The 21,192-nt window shown below is 37.1% G+C and overlaps 1 protein-coding gene and 1 long non-coding RNA gene across 2 annotated transcripts in view; one reads left to right on the top strand and one right to left on the bottom strand.

Moving 5' to 3' along the window:
* LOC138311183 (uncharacterized) overlaps nt 1-21,192 on the bottom strand; it is a 70,811-nt gene that overhangs the window by 46,856 nt on the left and 2,763 nt on the right. The gene's annotated exons all lie outside the window — the stretch shown is intronic.
* LOC138310614 (uncharacterized) lies at nt 12,178-15,183 on the top strand. The gene is made up of 4 exons (XM_069251894.1): nt 12,178-12,257; nt 13,539-13,920; nt 14,211-14,462; nt 14,957-15,183. The coding sequence occupies exons 1-4, from the start codon at nt 12,194-12,196 to the stop codon at nt 15,126-15,128; spliced, it is 870 nt and encodes a 289-aa protein (XP_069107995.1). The 5' UTR covers nt 12,178-12,193; the 3' UTR covers nt 15,129-15,183.

Raw genomic sequence — 21,192 nt, 5'->3', positions numbered from 1 at the left:
TTATAAAGGACATTTTCCGTTGTCCCTTTAGAGTCCTAAATAAAGAGGTTTTAATAACAGGTTAGGCTTAACATTATCAGCTGAGGACAACTATCCTGTATGTTATGTTTTGTGTGTGTTGATTACTGCTATACACATGTTATTATGTAATGTCGTATTAACAAAATAAAAGGTCAGCCTCTCCCTTATCCCTCCTTCTCTTGACAATAAACAATATGGGAATATAGAAAATATACGTGTTCATGTTCTTCTCAATTGTTTTAATAATTAGTGGAAACACAAGCAAAAACAAACATTTTCTCTATAATTGATTCATTTGTTGGTAAAACCTGCTCAAGAAAAAGTTATTTATACCAGAGAAACGTTTTATATTGTATTTTCTTGGCATGCTACATTGAGATGGTACTACATTTACGTACGAAGTCGGTAATACTTCGCTATCCCCTGCCAGTTGTAAGTGAGTCACACGATATAGTGGGTTTGCCGTCCTTAATGGGCTTCGTTTTAATAGCTAGGTCTACAGTAAAACATACGTCCTGGTTATATAACAGGATATAAAGGTGCCTTAACCCCCGGAATCTGACGACGAACACAAATTGACTGAAAGAGAAAACTAGAACGTATGTGCTGCTTTAAAATCATGATCTAGATATGTTGCACACATCTGGCAAAGCGATTTGGTAGTCGTATTTCACACGAGGATATAGTGTAATGATGATCAGATCACGCAACCTTATCACGAATACGTATATACGGTGGCATGCAAAATAACAAACAGCCCTGTTGTTTCTTTGTCTGGAGCCGAAATGTGTATTTCAAATGATAACAACGTAATGACTAGCAGTTGCAATATCATCTCATCGGAAAACAATTTATATAGAATCATCCGCTATGTGCCGTTTTTATTTTCCGATCAAAATGTTTTGCTATTTTCTTTAAGTTTCTTAAACTTCAACTTAATAATAATATTATCATTATTATTTTTTAAGAACGATAACGATTTAGAGGTAATGAGAAATCACAAAGAATCCTCAAAATGGTACGAGTAAAAAATTCCGAAATCACTGTGAAAAATGAGCAGGTTTACAAAATATTGTATCTAGTTCAAAACCCGAAAAAAGACACTAATATCATGTCTTTAAGTACAGGTATTCATGTTTATATCTAATTATGAATATCACCAGGACAAAAAATATGCATTTTCGTTACTGGTTGCTTTATGTAATAATTTGGGTTTGGTTTTTCTCTTGTACTGAAGTCCTATTAACAGCTAGAGTCACTTATATAATTAAGGACGGCCAACCGTGGATGTAGTATAGAAAGTACGAAAACGTGTTACAAATGAAAACAGAACAAGAGATCCCAGAGGGATCTTGGCACCCACCAAAGAATGATCTGTGTCTGACAAAGGAAAGAGGGATCTTTTCTCTGCTTTTCTAACTTTTACTTCATAATACTACATATGAAATTTGAGAAAGATCCTTTGAGTACTTTCTGAGTTATATTTTTGACCGATCAGTCAGAATATGCACTATGCACAATTATGGTCCTAAGGGAGCTTACATATACAATTTGAGACAGATCCCTGCAGTACTTTATGAGAAATCAAAATTGTCAAAATCAAAGATTGCTTCCTGTCGGCCATCTTGTTCACTGATCAGTACCAAAAATGCAATATGCATAACCAAAGGCCTAGGGGAACCTACACATGTAATTTGAGACAGCTCCCTTCAGCCCATTTTGAGAAATAACGGTAACAAACTTCAATTGTCATAATCCAAGATGGCGGCCTGTCCCGAGATCCGCTTTAGTACTTTCTGAGAAATAGCGATAACAAGAATTTTAATAGACACGGACAAAAAGCGATTTGAATAGCCAACCATCTGATGACGGTGGGCTAAATATGATTAATTTCAGAATAAATACCAATCATTTGATGTATGACAAGGTAAAATTAGTGGGCTCTGCGATTTGTTTTTACTATAAAACATCAAATGAAACATAAACCATATTTGCTAATGCACTGTAAAAATGAACATCTAAAGCACAAGACATATATATCCTCACCTGGTATGTAAATCATCTTAACAGTCATAGTGAATAACAATCTACAGTGACATTTGTTACTGATCAAAATTAATTTACGTGATCTGTCGAATTTTAAAGTGATAATGATTACAATATTTATTACCACACGTACAAATGTAATATACTGTCTTATAGACATTTATGACAGTTCATGCATCATCAATTAAATATAGACGCTAGTTAAAGCTATTTGGCAGGGAACGGATCTAATTGATTTTTTATTTGATTAAATTATATTTAAGGCTTAAATGTATATATACAGCCAGGGTTATGGTTTTAATTAAACAAGAACTTTAATAAGACATTCATCAATATCAAGAGTTTAACTAGAATGTTCGAAAAGGAAAAAAAAAATGGTGATTCAGAATCAAATCCCATAGAGCATACACTTGCTATATTTAGTAGCAATTATCTAAAATATATTATATGATACTGTTAATAATTCCACCGAACAGATATTAGGCTATTGCTGTATTTACGTCATTTCAGATATATTGTGTTATTGTGAATGTCAACAAATATTACAATACATACTATATATTAGTAGTATAAAATGATTTAGGTAAGCACCTAACCCAGGTATGGAGTTGATCAAGGTATTTTCGTCTTACATTATATCTCAAACTCGATTTATATGTCGTACCTTTACGTTAATTCAAATTACATATCGGTTTAGAGTCAATTACGCGTGTCCTTGGCACGTTTACAGTGTGATTCATACCCTATGCGTGTGTTGGAATCATTTCCAAAAATCATGTCTTTAGGTCTACGAATGCTAGATACCGCTGTTTAAATGTACCAGATGGAATTTTTGCTTCCTCAACATCTATGATATAAATTGACCTTGTCGATAGGCCCGTAGGTTGGTATCGTACCTCTAGTTATCTATTACATTACACCCTGTAAACAGCGGGACACCGATAATAGCATCTTTCATCTTAGTTACTTAGCGATACGGTAATGGAAAATTTTATGGAAACGTAATCACGTTGTCTGCACGACGTTTCCCAAAATATCTTCAGAGTAAGTTTTGAATGACATTAGTCTTGTAAAACCGTAAATAGCATTTAATATTATGTTGATTCCCGGAGTTACTGATGATACACAACTTTCCCCGTGTGAATTTCTTGTGAATTTATGACAAATTCACCTTAAGAAATAATTTACGTAAAACAATTTCGCGTGAGCAATTTCTCGTATTTTATATCTTAAAATGTTTTCAATGCGAGGATTTAAACTCGTAATTGAGACACGAATCATTCTATTATTTCTGTTTGAAAGTTTTCGCCGCGATGAATCCACTGCGATAATTGACTGATTGTTTATATACAGCATGTTTTTCTCGGGTACGCTATCAAACACGGCTGGTACACTACTTTTGTTAATATATCCCTTTCATGTTAAAGCGTGACGGGACTGTGTAGAATGAACGGAGGAAGTAATTATGTCATAATGTGTGTCGGTATTTAATGTTTTATTGGTAATCAAAATATCAGCAAGCTATCCCGTCCCCATCACAATAACAAGAATGACTAATTTTGAAGGCTATGGAATCTGTCCCCTGCCGATGCTTCGGCGGGATCTTTCAGAGTGATAACACTATGAAACATGTACCACTATTACAAGGTGGCACGAACGTCAAACAGACGTTCTTACACGGAACAAGACTGCAACATACCACAGCCTCTCAAACAGACGTTCTTACACGGAACAAGACTGCAACATACCACAGCCTCTCAAACAGACGTTCTTACACGGAACAAGACTGCAACATACCACAGCCTCTCAAACAGACGTTCTTACACGGAACAAGACTAAACATACCACAGCCTCTCAAACAGACGTTCTTACACGAAACAAGACTGAAACATACCACAGCCTCTCAAACAGACGTTCTTACACGGAACAAGACTCAAATATACCACAGCCTCTCAAACAGTTGTTCTTACATGGAACAACACTCAAACACACCACAGCCTCTCAAAACAGACGTTCTTACACGGAACAAGACCGAAACACACCACAGCCTCTCAAACAGACGTTCTTACACGGAACAAAACTCAAACACCCCACAGCCTCTCAAACAGACGTTCTTACATTGAACAAGACTCAAACATACCACAGCCTCTCAAACAGTTGTTCTTACACGGAACAAGACTCAAACATACCACAGCCTCTCAAACAGACCTCAAACAGACGTTCTTACACGGAACAAGACTCAAACATACCAGAGCCTCTCAAACAGACGTTCTTACACGGAACAAGACTCAAATATACCACAGCCTCTCAAACAGACGTTCTTACACGGAACATGACTCATACATACCACAGCCTCTTAACCAGACTTTTTTACACGGAACATAGCTCATACATACCACAGCCTCTCAACCAGACGTTCTTACACGGAACAAGACTCATACACACCACAGCCTCTCAACCAGACGTTCTAAAACGCAACAAATTGTATATTGGGGAGATCATTAACAATAGCTGGTAATAGGACAAACCATCCATGTTTGAGCACAAATATATGAAAACAATCTTACTGTATAACAATAATCAGAAAATCTTAGAGCATATCGACAAATAATTGAATGATTTGAAGATGTTCTTTAACTCCGACAGATCATAAACGATACTCATCATTTGAACATTAACTGATGTTTTATTGTGTATAGATGTGTCTAACACAAAAGTTCATATAAAATAATTTCTTCTGCTCTGAATGCATGCACAATCAGTAATTCTTTTAATATAGGACCTAGTTCCGTTCACTTTTTTTCCCCGAGACGCAATTAATTATTTTCAATATTTTAATCTTGAAGTAAAATAAGACGATCACACTTTCAAATGGTGTTAAGTAACTTTTGTGACTGAAGAAACATTGGCAGCTCCTGATTTTGATATAGAAAATTACCATTCGTCAGCGGTGCAGCATCTTTTAGATGGTGATCCACAGTTAAACACCAAGGGCGAGTTTGTGGAGACCGTAGTAGGGTGGTTTTGCTATAAAATTGCTAACACTAATTAAGAATTTCCAGACATTCCGCAGACGAATTTTACATTACCACTGTTTGAATAATTTGCTTCTCGCACGCTCAGACATCTAAGCACAGTCGATACATCATAACTGCCAACACCATAAATAATGTTTCCCCCAAATAGATATAACCTACAGTGTACGTTACGCCCACTATATCTACACCTGTGGTTCTGCTAATTCTTAACAGTCATGTCATGTATTCAAACTGTTTTTTTCACATCTTTAAAATATCTGGTGTTTAAACGCCTTCACAATGCTGAGATTTTGCGGTTCTTATACACCCACCTTCGGAACTGGTATTCTCATTTCAAACGCTAATGTATTACATAACTGTCAAGTATCCTTTTTACTATGGCGTGCATTTTTTGTTTTCGGAGGCTGTTTTATATTCGGTTTGATTTTACATTACCAACCAACCTTTTAAATAGCATAAAATATGTAATAAATAATTAATAACGAGGTTCTACAGGCACTGAACACAAAACATGGATTGGTCACATTACACTACCATAATAACTGTGTGTGTTTGATTAATTAACGTCCTATCAACAGCTATGGTCATGTTAGGACGGCCTCCCATGTATGCGGTGTGTTTCGTATATGTTGTGTGAGGTTCTTGTTTTGGGAGATTGTGCTATATTCATGTTGTATCTTCTTGTATAGTGGAACTATTGCCCTTTTTATAGTGCTATATCACTGAAGCATGTCGCCAAAGACACGAAGCAACACACCCCAGACGGTCATATGCTGACTAAGGGCGAACTAGTCGTCCCACTCCCTGTATGCTAAGCGCTAAGCAGGAGCAGAAACTACCACTTTTATAGACTTTGGTGTTTCTCGGCCACGGGCCAGAACCCAGAGCCTTCCTCAGAGGGGCGAACGCTCAACTCAAGGCCAAAAGTGAGGCGGTGCCAAGGAAGGCACAAGGAATGATAAAGTCAGTTAGGAAGAAGACCAAAGATAAGATCTTAAATTTAGTCTCCTTTTACATTCATGCAATAAGTTACAATTCTAACGCTCTACCTGCAGGGCTAAGAATCAACCTATCACAATGCAGATATGTTATATTTCACTTGTGTAATAATAGTGGAGCGGCTAAGGTCGATTTCCGGCAAAATCGTTCAAAGTTTGAAGAAAGCATAAAACTTTGGATATGGCTTCTTTGGGACATAAAATTATATGAAAAAAATGGACCCGCTAAAAATATCACGGCTCCTGGCGGCCACCATATTGGTTTTCAAAATGGCCGCCAAAACACTTTAACGACCCATATCTCAGGTTCTATACCAGCTAGACTGAAGCTGTTAACGTCTTCACCCATGGTATTGATGCCTAGGAACATTCTGATAATGTTTAACTTCACGTAGAAGGACCACTATTTTGTATTTCAAGATGGCCGCCAATTTTGCGAGGTATCATTATATACAATGCATGACTTTAAGCAAATATAGAGAGAGTACTTATATGTTTAAGTCTTCGATACATAAATAATTTGATTCTTATTTTAATTTCAATGAAACTCAGGATGGCCGTTTAAATTAAAGTTGTTCCCGTATTTCACTCTGTAAGTGATCGAGTAAAAAGTCAAGCTAACGCTCCTAAAATGTTGAAATTTATGACATGCCTGGGATTATATTGAAATAAATTCCTTGATTATAACTCTGCATGCGTCATCGGAGGATCATCTTGAAAGGGCTTTATCTACTCCTCAATTTGAACATCTTCAAATTCATAAGTCAACAGCGATTGACAAATTCAAGGCGCCTTCTCGCCTGTTTTTGTCAGTAAACCCACAGTTGATTTCTTGTTACGATCCATTACTTCCAATGTTGGAACGTGCAGGAAACAGGAACACCAATTCCTACGTTCAAGGGTATTATTCTTCTTCCTCCTTTCAAATCCCCTCCTTACAGGGAAACTTCCATGAAAATGCCAACTCATCTATAACTACTTCAAAACATCTACACACATTTCACCTTATGATGTCGGAGAACAAATTCACCTTTTTTCTCTCGTGTGTATGTATGCATTCCTTCTTCAGATTATACAGACGTCTGCCCCTCATACTTGCCTTTAACAAAGTTGATCAAAACTATTTTCTTTTAGTGGCTAGGGCTTCTTTTTTCTCTTTTTTTTCAAGATGTCTGCCAATTCACTTAGCACTTTCTCAGGGCAACCGCTATTCTGTTTTAATGAGCTGGGGTTGTAGAATGCGCAAGAGTTCCTGGTGGCTTAAACAGCAGTTTGCATTATGGGTCCCTCTTTTTGTCATAAGCAAGGTTCCGGATGACCATTATCTGACTAAATTAGCTTGATGTCTATGTGGTTCCTATATTGTTTATATTCTCTTTAATCTCCATTGTTTGCATTTAGTTTGAAGGCTTACTGTTCTTTTGTTCTCCATCGCTGCAATTTATTTCGCCCAGTCCTTGGTGCCGTATGCATGTTTACTGACGGTGGCTATGAGTTTTACATGTAGGTGGATTCATATTGCATATACTGCACTGCTAGCATAACACTTTATCTCTGTTTATCTAATGATTTACCATAGAGGTACTTATGACTATCTTCGCAAGGACTTGTTTGATAGAAGTACCACAAGGGTTCATGTCAGGCGAGGTAGACATCAACGCTTTGGCGGCAAAACTTGCTATGAACTTGCTCGAAGTTCTATCTTAACTGGAGTCTTCTGATGTTGTTGGAGTCGTTCATGATTACCTCGAACCAATTTTCCTGACATTTTATCTTATTACTTACAATAGAGGGAATATCTTCCCTGAATCCACATCAAATTTCCTGAGATGTGGTTGACGGTCGGACATGAACGTGGTTATGCAATATAAGTGAGGCCACCTCATCCATGAAGCCTCAATTGGAAGACGAATCCCAAATAATATCCTTCCATTTAGTACTTATGCCTACAGGTCTAATATTAAGTTGAATCTCCATCACACAAAATTTCTCTCGGATGACTGCCTTAGTATTTTCGTTTTGATATCTTTCTCGTAATTTCCTTGCTGTGGTCAGGAAAAGAGGTGTGATATCATCCATATACATTAAATAGTTGCAGTCATAATAATCATTTGAAACCTTGAATGACTTCTTTCTTTAGCAAAAATGTATTCTTCTGACAAATAATATCTTGCACTCCACATTCAAAAAGAAGATGATTCTCAAACGGTTTTTTTTACAGTTTGTATCTTTCGGAAATGACAGATGCCATTAGTGAGACTTTACAGTATTATCCTTTATAAGGTTTTGGCACATCTTGCTTTTGTACACAGTGTAAGGTATACCAATAGGTCATTGTGCTGATCTAGTGAAAATCTTCTTCAGGAAAGGTTAATTCCAATTACATGGTACAGACGATTTCACAGAGCAATTTGTGATTTTTCTCTTATTTGATATGACCTTACATTACGTGTTACAAAGTCTATGCCAAAGCCTCTTTTTAGAGTTAAAGCATTAACACTGAGTTTGTGTATGAGTGTTCTTTCCAGAATGACCAATATTGCTGTCGTGTAAAATTTGATTCTAGAACTATACTTATCTTTTAGGCATGAAAATGGATTTTACTAGCTTACTAATAACCGCAGTGAAAGTCAATCACGTGTGTTTTTAAGGATGACGTCTGGGATCATTAACGACCCACTTAATGGTTACCGTATGCATTTAAATCATTTTTTTTCAAATTGATTAGTGCTAAGTGTAATATTTACAGAATTTAATACCATGTGGGACTCAAATTTTAAAGTAATGTTTCAGAAATTATCAGCCGTTACGATTGATTTATATTTCTTTAATCTAATGCTGTCGGACATCTTAAATTTCAGATTGTCACCCATTTTGAACATAAAATTATAATTGAATTATTTTGTATCAAACGCTAAAATGATAAATACTCACTGGAATTGCAGGTATTTTATTTTCTTAATAACAGCATAGCTAAACATTACCAAAATGATCCTAAGTATCAATAAGAATAAATATCAATAATATTGGTGTAGACAATTAAGAATGTTACCTTGATTTTTTGCTCGACCACTTACAGAGTGAAATTCGGAAACAAATCTGATTTAAAAGGTCATCTGGGATTTCAAAATGGCGGCTATTTTGAAATAAGAATAAGAATCAAAATATTCATGTAACAAACACTACAAAAAATAAATACTCTCATTATATTTGTAGGTATTTATTTGCTTAAATTAAGATTGGTCATTCAGATGTATTACAAACAGATATACCTCGCCGCAAGGTTGGCGGCCATCTTGAAATACAAAATGGCTTCCTTCTACTTGACGTTTAACACTACCAGAATGTTCCTAGGTATCAATAATATGGGTAATGACGTTTAAAGTATGGGTCTAGCTGTTATAGAACGTGAGATATGGATCGCAGAAGGTGTTTAAAAATAATAATAATAAAAAAATTGATAAATTAACTTCTTTTGGGGTTCATGGTCTTATAATTCTTCCAGAATTGCAGAAAAATTAATCATAACGCACATCATTCAATTTGTCTGCAACGCTTGGAAAATTATAGGGCAATTAATCCCCAAGAAGGTAATTCATTGCTTAAATATGACATATCATTTTGTTCATTTTCAAGTGTCTGACCATTTTGAGATCCATCCGACATAAAAATGTTAAAATGAATCAAGATGAAGAATATCAGGAACTTTTTTTAAAGACCCACAACTGAAATATGCGGTGTCTAGTAGTAACTTTTGTCCTGAATAAGGACTTGGTTACTGACAGAAAGCCGGTAGATGTGCAAGAGATGGATATTCGTATGTATCATAAGACATTGTCAGGTTATCATCGAAAGGAACAAAAATAACAAGTAAGATGTTGAAGGTAACACTTCTTAGCGGAAGTTAATATTGAGATATTTAGATTGGATTTTTGCTACTATTGGATTGTAAAATCCATACGACGGAAATTGCAACACAGCAAGATGTCTTTGTCGAAAGTGTACGTATTGCTCATGCTGTCATCAACAGTGTCCATGTAAGGAAAAACGTTTTGATGTCCAGGAGGTTGCAGAGTTGACGGGCGACACTACGGATCCTTATTTTTTGTACTAGATCATATATGGTTTGGTGAGTGGAATTTGCTTTTGTATTGGTGGTGTGCCATCGCTAAACCTAACAGTAACTGTTAACATGGATTGGATTTTGTTTACAAGCATGGATTTTTGCAACAGAAAGTGAATTTTGTGTTTGGTAGCGTGCTACCGCTAGTCGTTATTTACAATGACTGTTCACTTGGTAAAGACTATTGCTGGAGTGATACCTGGATCAATTTTGCAACCAATGTACAATTGTACCATCTGCTATTTAAACCAATGTACAAATATATAACAGCAATATCAAAAGGAGCCGAGACACTTAGGCGAGGTAAACATACTAACATCAAGCCAATGTATGCAGAGGCTCAACGAAAGGCAAGTTTTCTGCCAACTCTGTTTTCTAATCAGCTATGGAGTTGGTCTAAAATGACAAGCTATGTATATAAGGTTGCGTTAAAACCACAAAGGCATCGTTAATAAAGTTTAAGGGCAACTAAAGAGTTACACGAATAACTTTCTTCCGTCGAGATATAATTTTGGGTTGATGAGGATTTGTTGGTAAAAGGTCAGGGTCATGTAAGGACGGCCACCTATGCATGTAATAGGCAACGTGTGTGTAGTGTGTGATGCGTGTTTTGGGAGACTGCAGTACATTCGTGTTTTGTCATCTTGTATAATGGAACTGTTGCCCTTTTTATAGTGCTATATCACTGAAGCATGCCATCGAAGACATCAAGCAACATACCCCAGCCGGTCACATTATACTGACAACAGGCGAACCGGTCGTCCCTCTCCCTGTTTGCAGAGCGCTAAGCAGGAACAGAAACTACCGCCATAATAGACTTTGGTGTGTCTCGGCCAGGGCACAAAAAACCCAGAGCCTCCCTCACAGGGGCGAACGCTCAACTCAAAGCCAAAAGTGAGGCGGTGCCAAGGGAGACATTAGGAAGTCAGTTAGGAAGAATAAGATAAGATCCTAAATTTAGTCGCCTTTTACGATCATGCAATAGGGGCAGCAGGGGTTATTTAGACGAAAACGCATCTTCGACCATTTGTGCTGCAGGGATCTAAAAAAAGATTCAAGACAATATCCTTGCAGTGTGACGACAAAATTATGTACGGGAATGTTATTACTCCAGGACCATTACAAAGAATTCGGTGCAGAAAGATCTGCCTAATGGAGAAATGTTCTTCATATAATAAGTACTTCTAATTTCCGAAATGTAATTTAAGTAAGTAGATATTGCGTTTTAGAAGCTATTGCATCTTTTTACGGAACATTTTCCTATCATTTCGCACACCTTCATTGATTGTTTGTTTGAATAATTAACAGGACGGCCTCCCGTGTATGCGGTAAGTAGCGTGTATGCCGTGTTTGGGAGACTGCAGTGGTTTTTTGTTGTTTTCTTACAAAGTGAAACTCTTGAAACATTAAGCAACACACCCTACGTACCCGGTCACGTTATACTGACAACGGGCGAACCAGTCGTCCTACTCCCGGTATCCTGAGAGCTAAGCAGGCGCAGAAACTACTACTTTTATAGCCTTTGTTGCGTTTCAGCCAGGGGACAGAACCCAGTGCCTTCGTCACACTCACAGGAGCGAGCGCTCAACAGATGGTCAAAAGTGAGGGGTTGTTAGGGTGAACAAAGTTATTGTTAGAAAGAAGAGAAATAACAAGATCCTAAATTAGTCGCCTCAACTACTAGCATCTAATATGGGCAGCAGGTACACTTCGCATGCCCTACTTGCAGGGTCAACCTTCATTGAAGGGACATTCAAGCCCAGAATATTCTTTTAATTAAGGTATACACTTGATGAATTTGTACAGTTTGGTCATCGTAATTGTACATGATCGCGCCAAAGTTTACATAACCATATATTTCCTTATCTGTATGAATGACCCGATTCACTGATACGTGTCCCAATTCACTTATCTCTAGATCTGATCATCGTCAACTCTGACCTAATGACAGTGTACAAACAGTTAAGATGGCGGTTAGAGGTGTTTATGTATTGGCTATATTGTGTGTAGCTTTCCCTGCCAAAGGTTACAGTGAGTATATGTATGTTTCTTACTTAAGTCAACGATGATGTATAGACACATCGGGTCTATAGTATATGTATGTTTCTTACTTAAGTCAACGATGATGTATAGACACATCGGGTCTATACATAAATTAAGTTTGAGATAACAGACCTGCATCGTACGAGTTGATCTAAAAGGTCTATGAATATGGTGAATTTTGTTTGATTGATACATTAATTAACGTCCTCCCATGTATGCTTGGTGTTGTGTGTATGTAGTGTGGTATGTTCGTGTTGTATCTTGTATAGTGGAACTGTTTCCCATTTTATAGTGATATATATCACCGAAGTATGCTCCCGAAGACATTAAGCAACACACCTCACCCGGTAACATCATACTGACAACGGGCAGGCGAACCAGTCGTCCCACTCGCTTTATGCTGAACATTAAGGGAGTTGTAATATAGGTGTGAGATACAAGTCCTGTGTCTTGTACGAGAAGATGACCCAACGACTCCATGGATGTGGAGAAAATACTTTATATACATTTTGTTTGTCTAATTGGTTAAATTTACGTTGATAACAGCCAGGGTCATGTAAGGACGGCCTCCCATGTTTGCAGTGGGTAGCGTGTGTGAAGTGCGAGGTGCGTGTTTTGACACGACGGAAAGAAAAATTAGCAATCTGTTGCTAGCAATTAAAAATTTGTATTTATAACTGATTTAGAAAATTTTCACGAAATAGGATTTTTTTGTGAACGTAAAAATATACAAAAAAATTTAGTATATATCATGGATCTCATTTTTAAGTTCCAATGATGACTGGTATTGCAATGGGCAATAACTCCATTAGTAATGATGGAATAAGAACATTTTTCATATTTGTTTTTTAATATTAGCCTGCATTCTATGTTTAGCTAATTTTGGTGAATAGTTACACAACTTGTATACGAGTTATCATGTTCACAACAAAAATCGAATAATTATTAGTCAAAAAGGGAAATTACTCTGTAAGTTTAAGCCGAATAAAGTTGATTTCTGAACTCGTCCGTGATCTACACAAAGTTTCATTAAGCTCGGTGCATATACGAATCAATGATAATCATTTGTGCAAAGGGCAAATAAAGTTTTATTAGCTCGGTTCATATTTCTCAAGTTATCGTGTTCACAAGGAAATGTTAACAGATGAAGACGGATAAAAGACCTATAGTCAGGTGACCTAAAATTAACTCTTATTGTGTATTTTGTAGTTCAGATATACTTATGTTAGAGGAAATCAATAATAAAAACCGTGCATATTGATGTCTCAGCTCCCCATTTCCATGACTACCGAGAGATGGGTACCATCGACAATAGTGCTATTGATGAGGCTTCGGGACTAGCCGCTAGCCGCACCCATAAGAATGTTCTCTATACACACAACGACTCCGGGGGTCACAACCTCATCTACGCCATTGACGCGACTAATGGTCACGTGCTTTCTACAATCACCATAAGTGGCGCTAAGAGTCATGATTGGGAGGATATCGCTTGTGGACCCTGTCCAGATATGAGTGGTCATTGTATCTACATAGCAGATACGGGTGGAAACTACCACGGAGAGGCAAATGTATTATACAAAGTGGAGGAACCAGATCACCTACACCATACACAGACCATTTCAGTTGGACATTCGGACATGATACACTTTAGGTGAGAGAGAACAAAATGTGAGGTGCAATTATTCTGTTATGAAAAGGAAAAGTGCAAAATATGACCTAAATATGTTTTTAAACCGTTTTAAGCGGCGCTGAATATAGTTTTTTTCTTTTATTTTAGTAGGATAAAACCACTATTCGAATGCTATTCTGAGGTTAACCTCTGTAACATATTACATATTAAAAGTAAAAACAAAAAAGTCATTTTTGTAAAACGTTTACTAAAAGAAAAGTAGTATGACCTGGTTATAATACCTCATTAATGAATCAATTACTTTTTTCTAGTTGGAGCGAAAGCAATTGCGAAACGATAATGGTTGGAAGAGATGCTGAAATTTATCTGATTTCTAAGGTTGCTCATGGACGTGGAAAGTTTTTTCACATTCCCAAATCTAACTGGGGTCGTAGTTCCACAGTTCACGTGTCAAGCTTAGCAACTCTTGATTCCTACTCCAGCCGTAACGGACCCGTAGGAGGGGACATATCTCCAAATGGTCACGAGGTCATCATCAAAATGCTTGACTACGTGCTCTTCTGGTGTGTTTGTCAAATGCATTGATCTAAAATTCTCAAAACAAAGTAGTTAATTAATTTACTTTTGTAAATTTATCAAGACTAAATAACTAAATAACTTTATTTTATTTTGCGAAGTTATACATTTTATAAAATCACTTTCGATGGCCTGATTGAGGGCGCGCGAGGGGTCTTAGAGACTTCTGAGTCTGGTTATGTTAACTTTTTCAAAGATAAAATGAAAAATAAAGTGATATAAAGTTAAAATGCGTATGATAATACTGTGTACAAATTCACTGGAAAAATAACGTGACAATACATTTGTGATTGTTGACGGTTTTCAATGGGTTAGTAGTTGTTCGTTTTAAGAGACTGGTATTATTCATGTTACCTCTTATCTATGGTGTATCTCGGCCAGGTGACAACAGAGCTCTCCTCACACTGAACTATACATATATGTGTTAATAAATCGTATAAATAACCATAGATGCATATTGAAGGTACTACTGTACTTTCAGGTATATTCCACACGAAGACTACGCGGAGGGCTTGAAAAGGAATCCGCAGACTCTGCCGTACCACAGAGAACGACAGGGTGAGTCTGTTTGCTGGGATTCTCACGGGAATGGATACTACACAATCAGCGAAGGCTCCGATCCAACACTCTACTATTACGATCGCATTGATTAAATGATTAACGTTTGCATGGCGAAAGCAATTGTACAAATACATCAAGTGATGTCTGTGCTGCAGTGGTAATTTGTGATTTAGCAATAAATACCTCCTTCTGAACGGAAAAAAAGTATAGAATATAAATTACGTTGTATATGGCAAGTTTAATTATCATCATCATAACATTCCTTAAATACTTCAAAGTTGCGAATAATACGATCGTTGAAATAATTAGAACTTAGAAATAACAACTAGAACTGTCACCATAGTGGACGACTAATACTTCCACTGCACAAATGTAGTCATAACTCTATTAATATGGAACATTGTAGACCCCAATATAGGCTACTCAACTGGCCTTTATGTCAGGTTTATGTGTTCCAAATTTTAACAAAATTTGTGAATAGTTTAGGAGGAGTTCAAAGTTGTGTCTACAGACAGACAGAAAAGACGAATATGCATTCAATTAGCAGTATAGAAAGCCTATTATCTTATGAAAATGACAATTATCACAGGAGGGGGATTAGGGTAATTAGCATAACCACCGTAGATCATGTCTTGTAATAATAATAACACAATATGAAACGTACGTCATGCCACGGTAACGCCAGACAACCGTCTATTCAGTGAACAGACACATCGCGATTATGGTCTTTCCCTATATGTAGATATAAACGATAGCGGTCTCTGAGAAGTATCAAATTGGCAGTCACAATGTCTGTTGAAATCAGATTTCCGATCGAATTGTCATTGACCTCTACTATGGTAACACGAGTATTCGAGATCGCCAACATGTTTCGTGGAGATATTGGTCATATCAATGCAATGTCACGTCCCTATTTCAGACTGATGTTTCTTAAATAATCCGTCTGATTATTTCAACCATTATCGATTATGTCCAATTCCATTCCATCCTAGTGTAGTAAAACTATGATATTCGGGACAATTCTTATTTTCATATAATCTGGTGTCACCCTGACCCAATACTGATGTATTATTACGTTTTTGATGGGTTTATAAGAAAGACCAGAAAGATGTAAACGCTGACGTCAGTGAATGTCGAAAGCGAAGACCGATTCACACTATAAGGCAAGATAGAACGGAAAATCAATACATGCATCCCTGAAATGGTGAGGGGTGTTAATCTGGTCTGGCTATGTTTAATAAATGTGACGACCCTTGATCATGTTTAACTTATCAATGGTTGTTAAAAATATACCGTTTAGAGTCCGAGAATAAGGTAAATAGAATGTTGTAAATACGGAACAAAATTGATGTCTTCTATAGCTGTCCAAATTTAGTATTTCTATAAATTTTTCAGCCCCGTAATTCTCCTACTCACGAATCAAAACGAGCTTTTTATATTTTATTCACCTCATAAATTACAAATATTACTATATAGGATTACCATACATAAACGTCCCGGCTGACTATGTCCGTGGTTACATTTCCACGCAGCCTCGCTTTCAATGCTTTCAACTTTTCTTTATTTCAATGGTCAGAACTGGGAAACTAAGCAGAACTTGACCGTCGTATTAATATGTGAAAACTTTTGGAAGGCCAATGAACGCATTTAGACTGGTTTTCTTTGCCCGACTATTCACTTTAAGAGAAGATGGTTTTCAATATATCACCGGAGAGAAAAAAAAAAGACTACTAATGGCACATATTACTAACGCTAACGATTGTATACATGCTAGAATGTAAATGGAAAATATGAAGTCATACGAGGATACCGCATCTATCTACATTTAGTAACAAATAGGAGCATACCGCATCTCTCTACATTTAGTAACAAGTGGGAGCATACCGCATCTCTCTACATTTAGTAACAAATGGGAGCATACCGCATCTCTCTACATTTAGTAACAAATAGGAGCATACCGCATCTCTCTACATTTAGTAACAAATGGGAGCATACCGCATCTCTGTACATTTAGTAACAAATGGAAGAATACCGCATCTCTCTACATTTAGTAACAATGGGAGCATACCGCATCTCTCTACATTTAGTAACAAATAGGAGCATACCGCATCTCTCTACATTTAGTTAAAATGGCCTATGCAATTGAATATTGTCTATATTCCGTTTGACAATTTTCCCTGATTTCCTTAATATTTTATATTTACTGGTAATATAGATCACATGCTACATTTTAAGTTGTTGTGTTTAACGGCACATCTTCAATAATTTTAAAGTCTAGTGAAAGAACATTGAAAATCAGAAACAAAACCAGATGGGAACACACGAAAGCAAGTCAGCTTCATTAAATTCGATTGAATAGGAACATCTGAAAGATGCTCTACCGCTGAATACCATTTTTTGTACGTTTGTTATTAGAATTAGTATTTTTCATCAGTTACCACTTTACGTACTTTACACCGTCAGAAAGTTTGAGCTTCTATAATCGACTACGTCCCGAAAACATTCCATGACAATATGCGCTATATGAAATTAAGTACAGATTGCGCATCCACCAAAAACAAAATAAATTATTTGGTATGCATTTTTTGTTAATAAGATACGTAATATACATCAGTTATTGTTCAAATGATTGATATATTTTATGCTCTGTCGGCGTTGGAGCATTTTTAAAACCATGTTTCAAAAATGACATCAACAACCCCGTTGGTGAGGAAATTAAAACTTTTATGTTTTTAATTTTTTTTTTAAGTTAATCACATGAAACTTACTATATGTCATTTTATATCTACCTCGCATACATCATCCTATCCAAGAAATTCGAACACATTTCTAATCTCCGAAACAAAAAAGATTTGATGTCAAAATGAAAGACAAACTATTTAAGACTGGCAGAGTTATTCCCCATACATACTAAGTAGGAGTTCTTTCTCTTTGATTGATAATACTACCACATCTTTCGATGATAATAAGGCCTGTGGCTTTGAATAAGGTGCTCTCTCAAGAGCCAATCAATCAGTCAATCCGAATAAATCCTCGTACATGACAGAAATTATTATGACGTCTCACCCCCGTTGTCGTACATGACAGAAAACATGACGTCCCATCCTTGGTGTTATCTGATTTGATAATTTGGAATGGTTTAAGGATCTGTATTTAAATCAGACAAACGAACTACCCAATGATACACAGATATTTGGTTTATTTTATTTACGTCCTATTAACACTTTTCTCCGTTAATAACATTTTGATAGAGGGAATTACACATATTCTGTCCAGTGACCCAGATCGCTTTAATCCCCGCGATTGGCTATGTACATTTTTTAGAGCAGCAATATATCTGAGGCCGAAATAAAGGCTGAAAACTTTGTTTTAGTTTGTTAATACATCAAGACCGGTAAAGGACGGCCTCCCACGTGTGCGGTGTGAAGTGTGTATGAAGTGCGTGTCATACATAGCGTCTTTCCTGTGTGAAATGTGAGGGGCATTTGGAAGACGGAATATTTGTGTTGCCTTTTTACTAGTGGAAGTTTTGCCCTTTTTTCCAGTGTCATATCACTGAAATTCGAATAATAAAAAAGGCAAGAGGTTCACTGTACAACAAGACACAACAAGAATATACCAGTCTTCCCAAGCACGCACCTCGCATTAGAACATACACACTACACAACGCGTATCTATCATGGTGCGCGTAAGTACTCCAAATGTGTGTTACAAACAAATGCAAACTGACTCTTTTGTCCTCGCCGAATGTTCTACCACTGATCACTATTCACGGCAAAATTAATATTTTGAAATATTGTAACGACTTGTTTGCTAAGACCGTAGTCATTAACATAGAGTAGAATGATATTATTAATTTGTTTTGCCCTGGGTTCGACTGCCGCGTTAGCTTGCAGATTCCTATGTCTTGCTATGATGTTCACAGGTACTGGTGAACCTGAATAATGGACGACATCGTTTTCATTTTACAGTTTATTAACATTAACATATGTAAAAGTCAAAAACAACAAGAAAATGGACAGGTTTGTTGCTATCACCGATAATCTCATATCTTCCCTAACGTAATTATCACCTACACAAGAATGATAGACCGAGCAAGTGGCGCTACCTACCGGGCCTATTATCGATAGTTCAACCTCCAATTTCACAAACATCGTTCTCCAGCGGAGATTCACAAAATATCTCCTTAACGGCTAACCCCGAAACTCATTACAGGAGGCTCCCACTCTCTTCCAGCCTACGAACGTCTCTCAACACAAAAGTGAAGACTATTAATCACTATCGCAACCCGTCTAAAAGCGAGACATGCCAAGTCCAACATTGCACAATTTCACAAGTATTTCAAACTCAAAAATATAGCAAAAATTTCGACTGACAGCGAAAAATACACACACAGTAATGTAATGCATTTCCATACTATAGGATAACGGCAAATTAGGGAAATAATGGGCGACAGATTTAAAAAAAATACACCAGAATCAAAACTCACTCCTCACCTCTCAAGACCCGGTAGAAAACTGAAAGTCTCGTGCCCAGCGAAATCTCGGTTTATACAACTTCCGAAGGGAATATAACAAACGAATCGCACAGCTTCGTTACAATATCATTATGGGTATATTCAACATCGTAAAAGGCGACTAAATTTAGAATCATATCTTTTTAGTCCACCATCATCAGATGGTTGGCTATTCAAATCGCCTTTCGACCGTGGTCCGTCTTCCGTCCGTCAGTTAACAATTCTTGTTACATCTATTTCTCATAACGTACCAAAGGGATCTTTTTCAAATTTCATATGTAGGTTCCTCTAGGGCCCTAGTTGTGTATATTGCATTTTTGGACCGATCAGTTTACAAGATGGCCGATCGGCGGTCATCTTGGATTTTGATAGATAAAGTTTGTTACCGCTATTACTCAGAAATTACTGAAGGGATCTTTCTCAAATTTCATATTTAAGTTCCACTATGGCCCTTGTTGTGTAAATTGAATTTTGGGACCAATCGGTCAACAAAATGGCCCCCCAGGCGACCATCTTTGATTTTTGATTTTGATAGTAAAAGTTTGTTACCGCTATTTCTCAATAAGTACCAAAGGGATCTTTCTTAAATCTCATATGTAGGTTCTCCTAGGACCCTTGTTGTGCATAATGCATTTTTGGACTGATCGGTCAACAAAATGGCCAACCGGCAACCATCTTGAATTTCGTTTCTTACGTTTGTTACCACTTTTTCTAAGAAAGTATTGAAGGGACCTCTCTCAAATTCCATTTGTAGGTTCCCCTTAGGCCATAGTTGTGCATAATGCATTTGAGACTGATCGGTCAACAAGATGGCCGACAGCGCGCCATTTTAGATTTAGATAATGTAGTTTGCTACCTCTATTTCTCAGAGAGTACTGAAGGGATCATTCTCAAAGTTCACATGTAGGTTCCCGTAGGGCCCTTATTGTGCATATTGCATTTTCGACTGATCGGTCAACAAGAAGGCCGACCGGCCGCCATCTTTGATTTAGATAGTTATCGCGTTTTGTCTGTCAGTTTTGACTGAAGTGATATCTCTCAAACTCCATACATAGGTTCCCCTTGGGCCCTAGTTGTGCATAGTACCTTTTGGGACTGATGTCCGACGGGCTGCCATCTTTGAATTCACCGCTGTTTCTCAGAAAGAAATGAAGCAATCTGTCCTAAATTTCATATGTGGTATGTTTGAAAAGCTTGGAAAAGATCCCTCTTTCTATTTTCAGACAGAGATCATTCTTTGGATCCCTCTGGAATCTCTTGTTCTTCTTCCTAACTGACCATATCCTTCTTAATGCCGCCTTTGAAACCGTTCGCCCCTGGCCGAGACACACCAAAATCTATAAAAGTGGTAGGCCTAGTTTCTGCTCCTGCTTAGCGCTCAGCATACAGGGATTGGGATGCTTCAGTGATATAGCACTATAAAAAGGGCAACAGTTCCACAATACAAGAAGACACAACACGAACATACCAGTCTCTCAAAACACGCACCTCGCACTTCACTCACGCTGCACACTGCATACATGGGAATCCGTCCTTGAATGAACTTGGCTGTTGATAGGACGTTAAAATAATCAAACAATCACCGTCGCCATATCGGATACGGGAAACTGTAGTAACCCTAATCCGGTTCCCTCCTGTTG

The sequence above is a fragment of the Argopecten irradians genome, chromosome 16, assembly GCF_041381155.1.
Source record: "Argopecten irradians isolate NY chromosome 16, Ai_NY, whole genome shotgun sequence".
In the NCBI taxonomy this organism is placed as follows: Eukaryota; Metazoa; Mollusca; class Bivalvia; order Pectinida; family Pectinidae; genus Argopecten; species Argopecten irradians.
The sequence above is the reverse complement of the archived record's forward strand: the minus strand, read 5'-3'. Positions and strand labels throughout refer to the sequence as shown.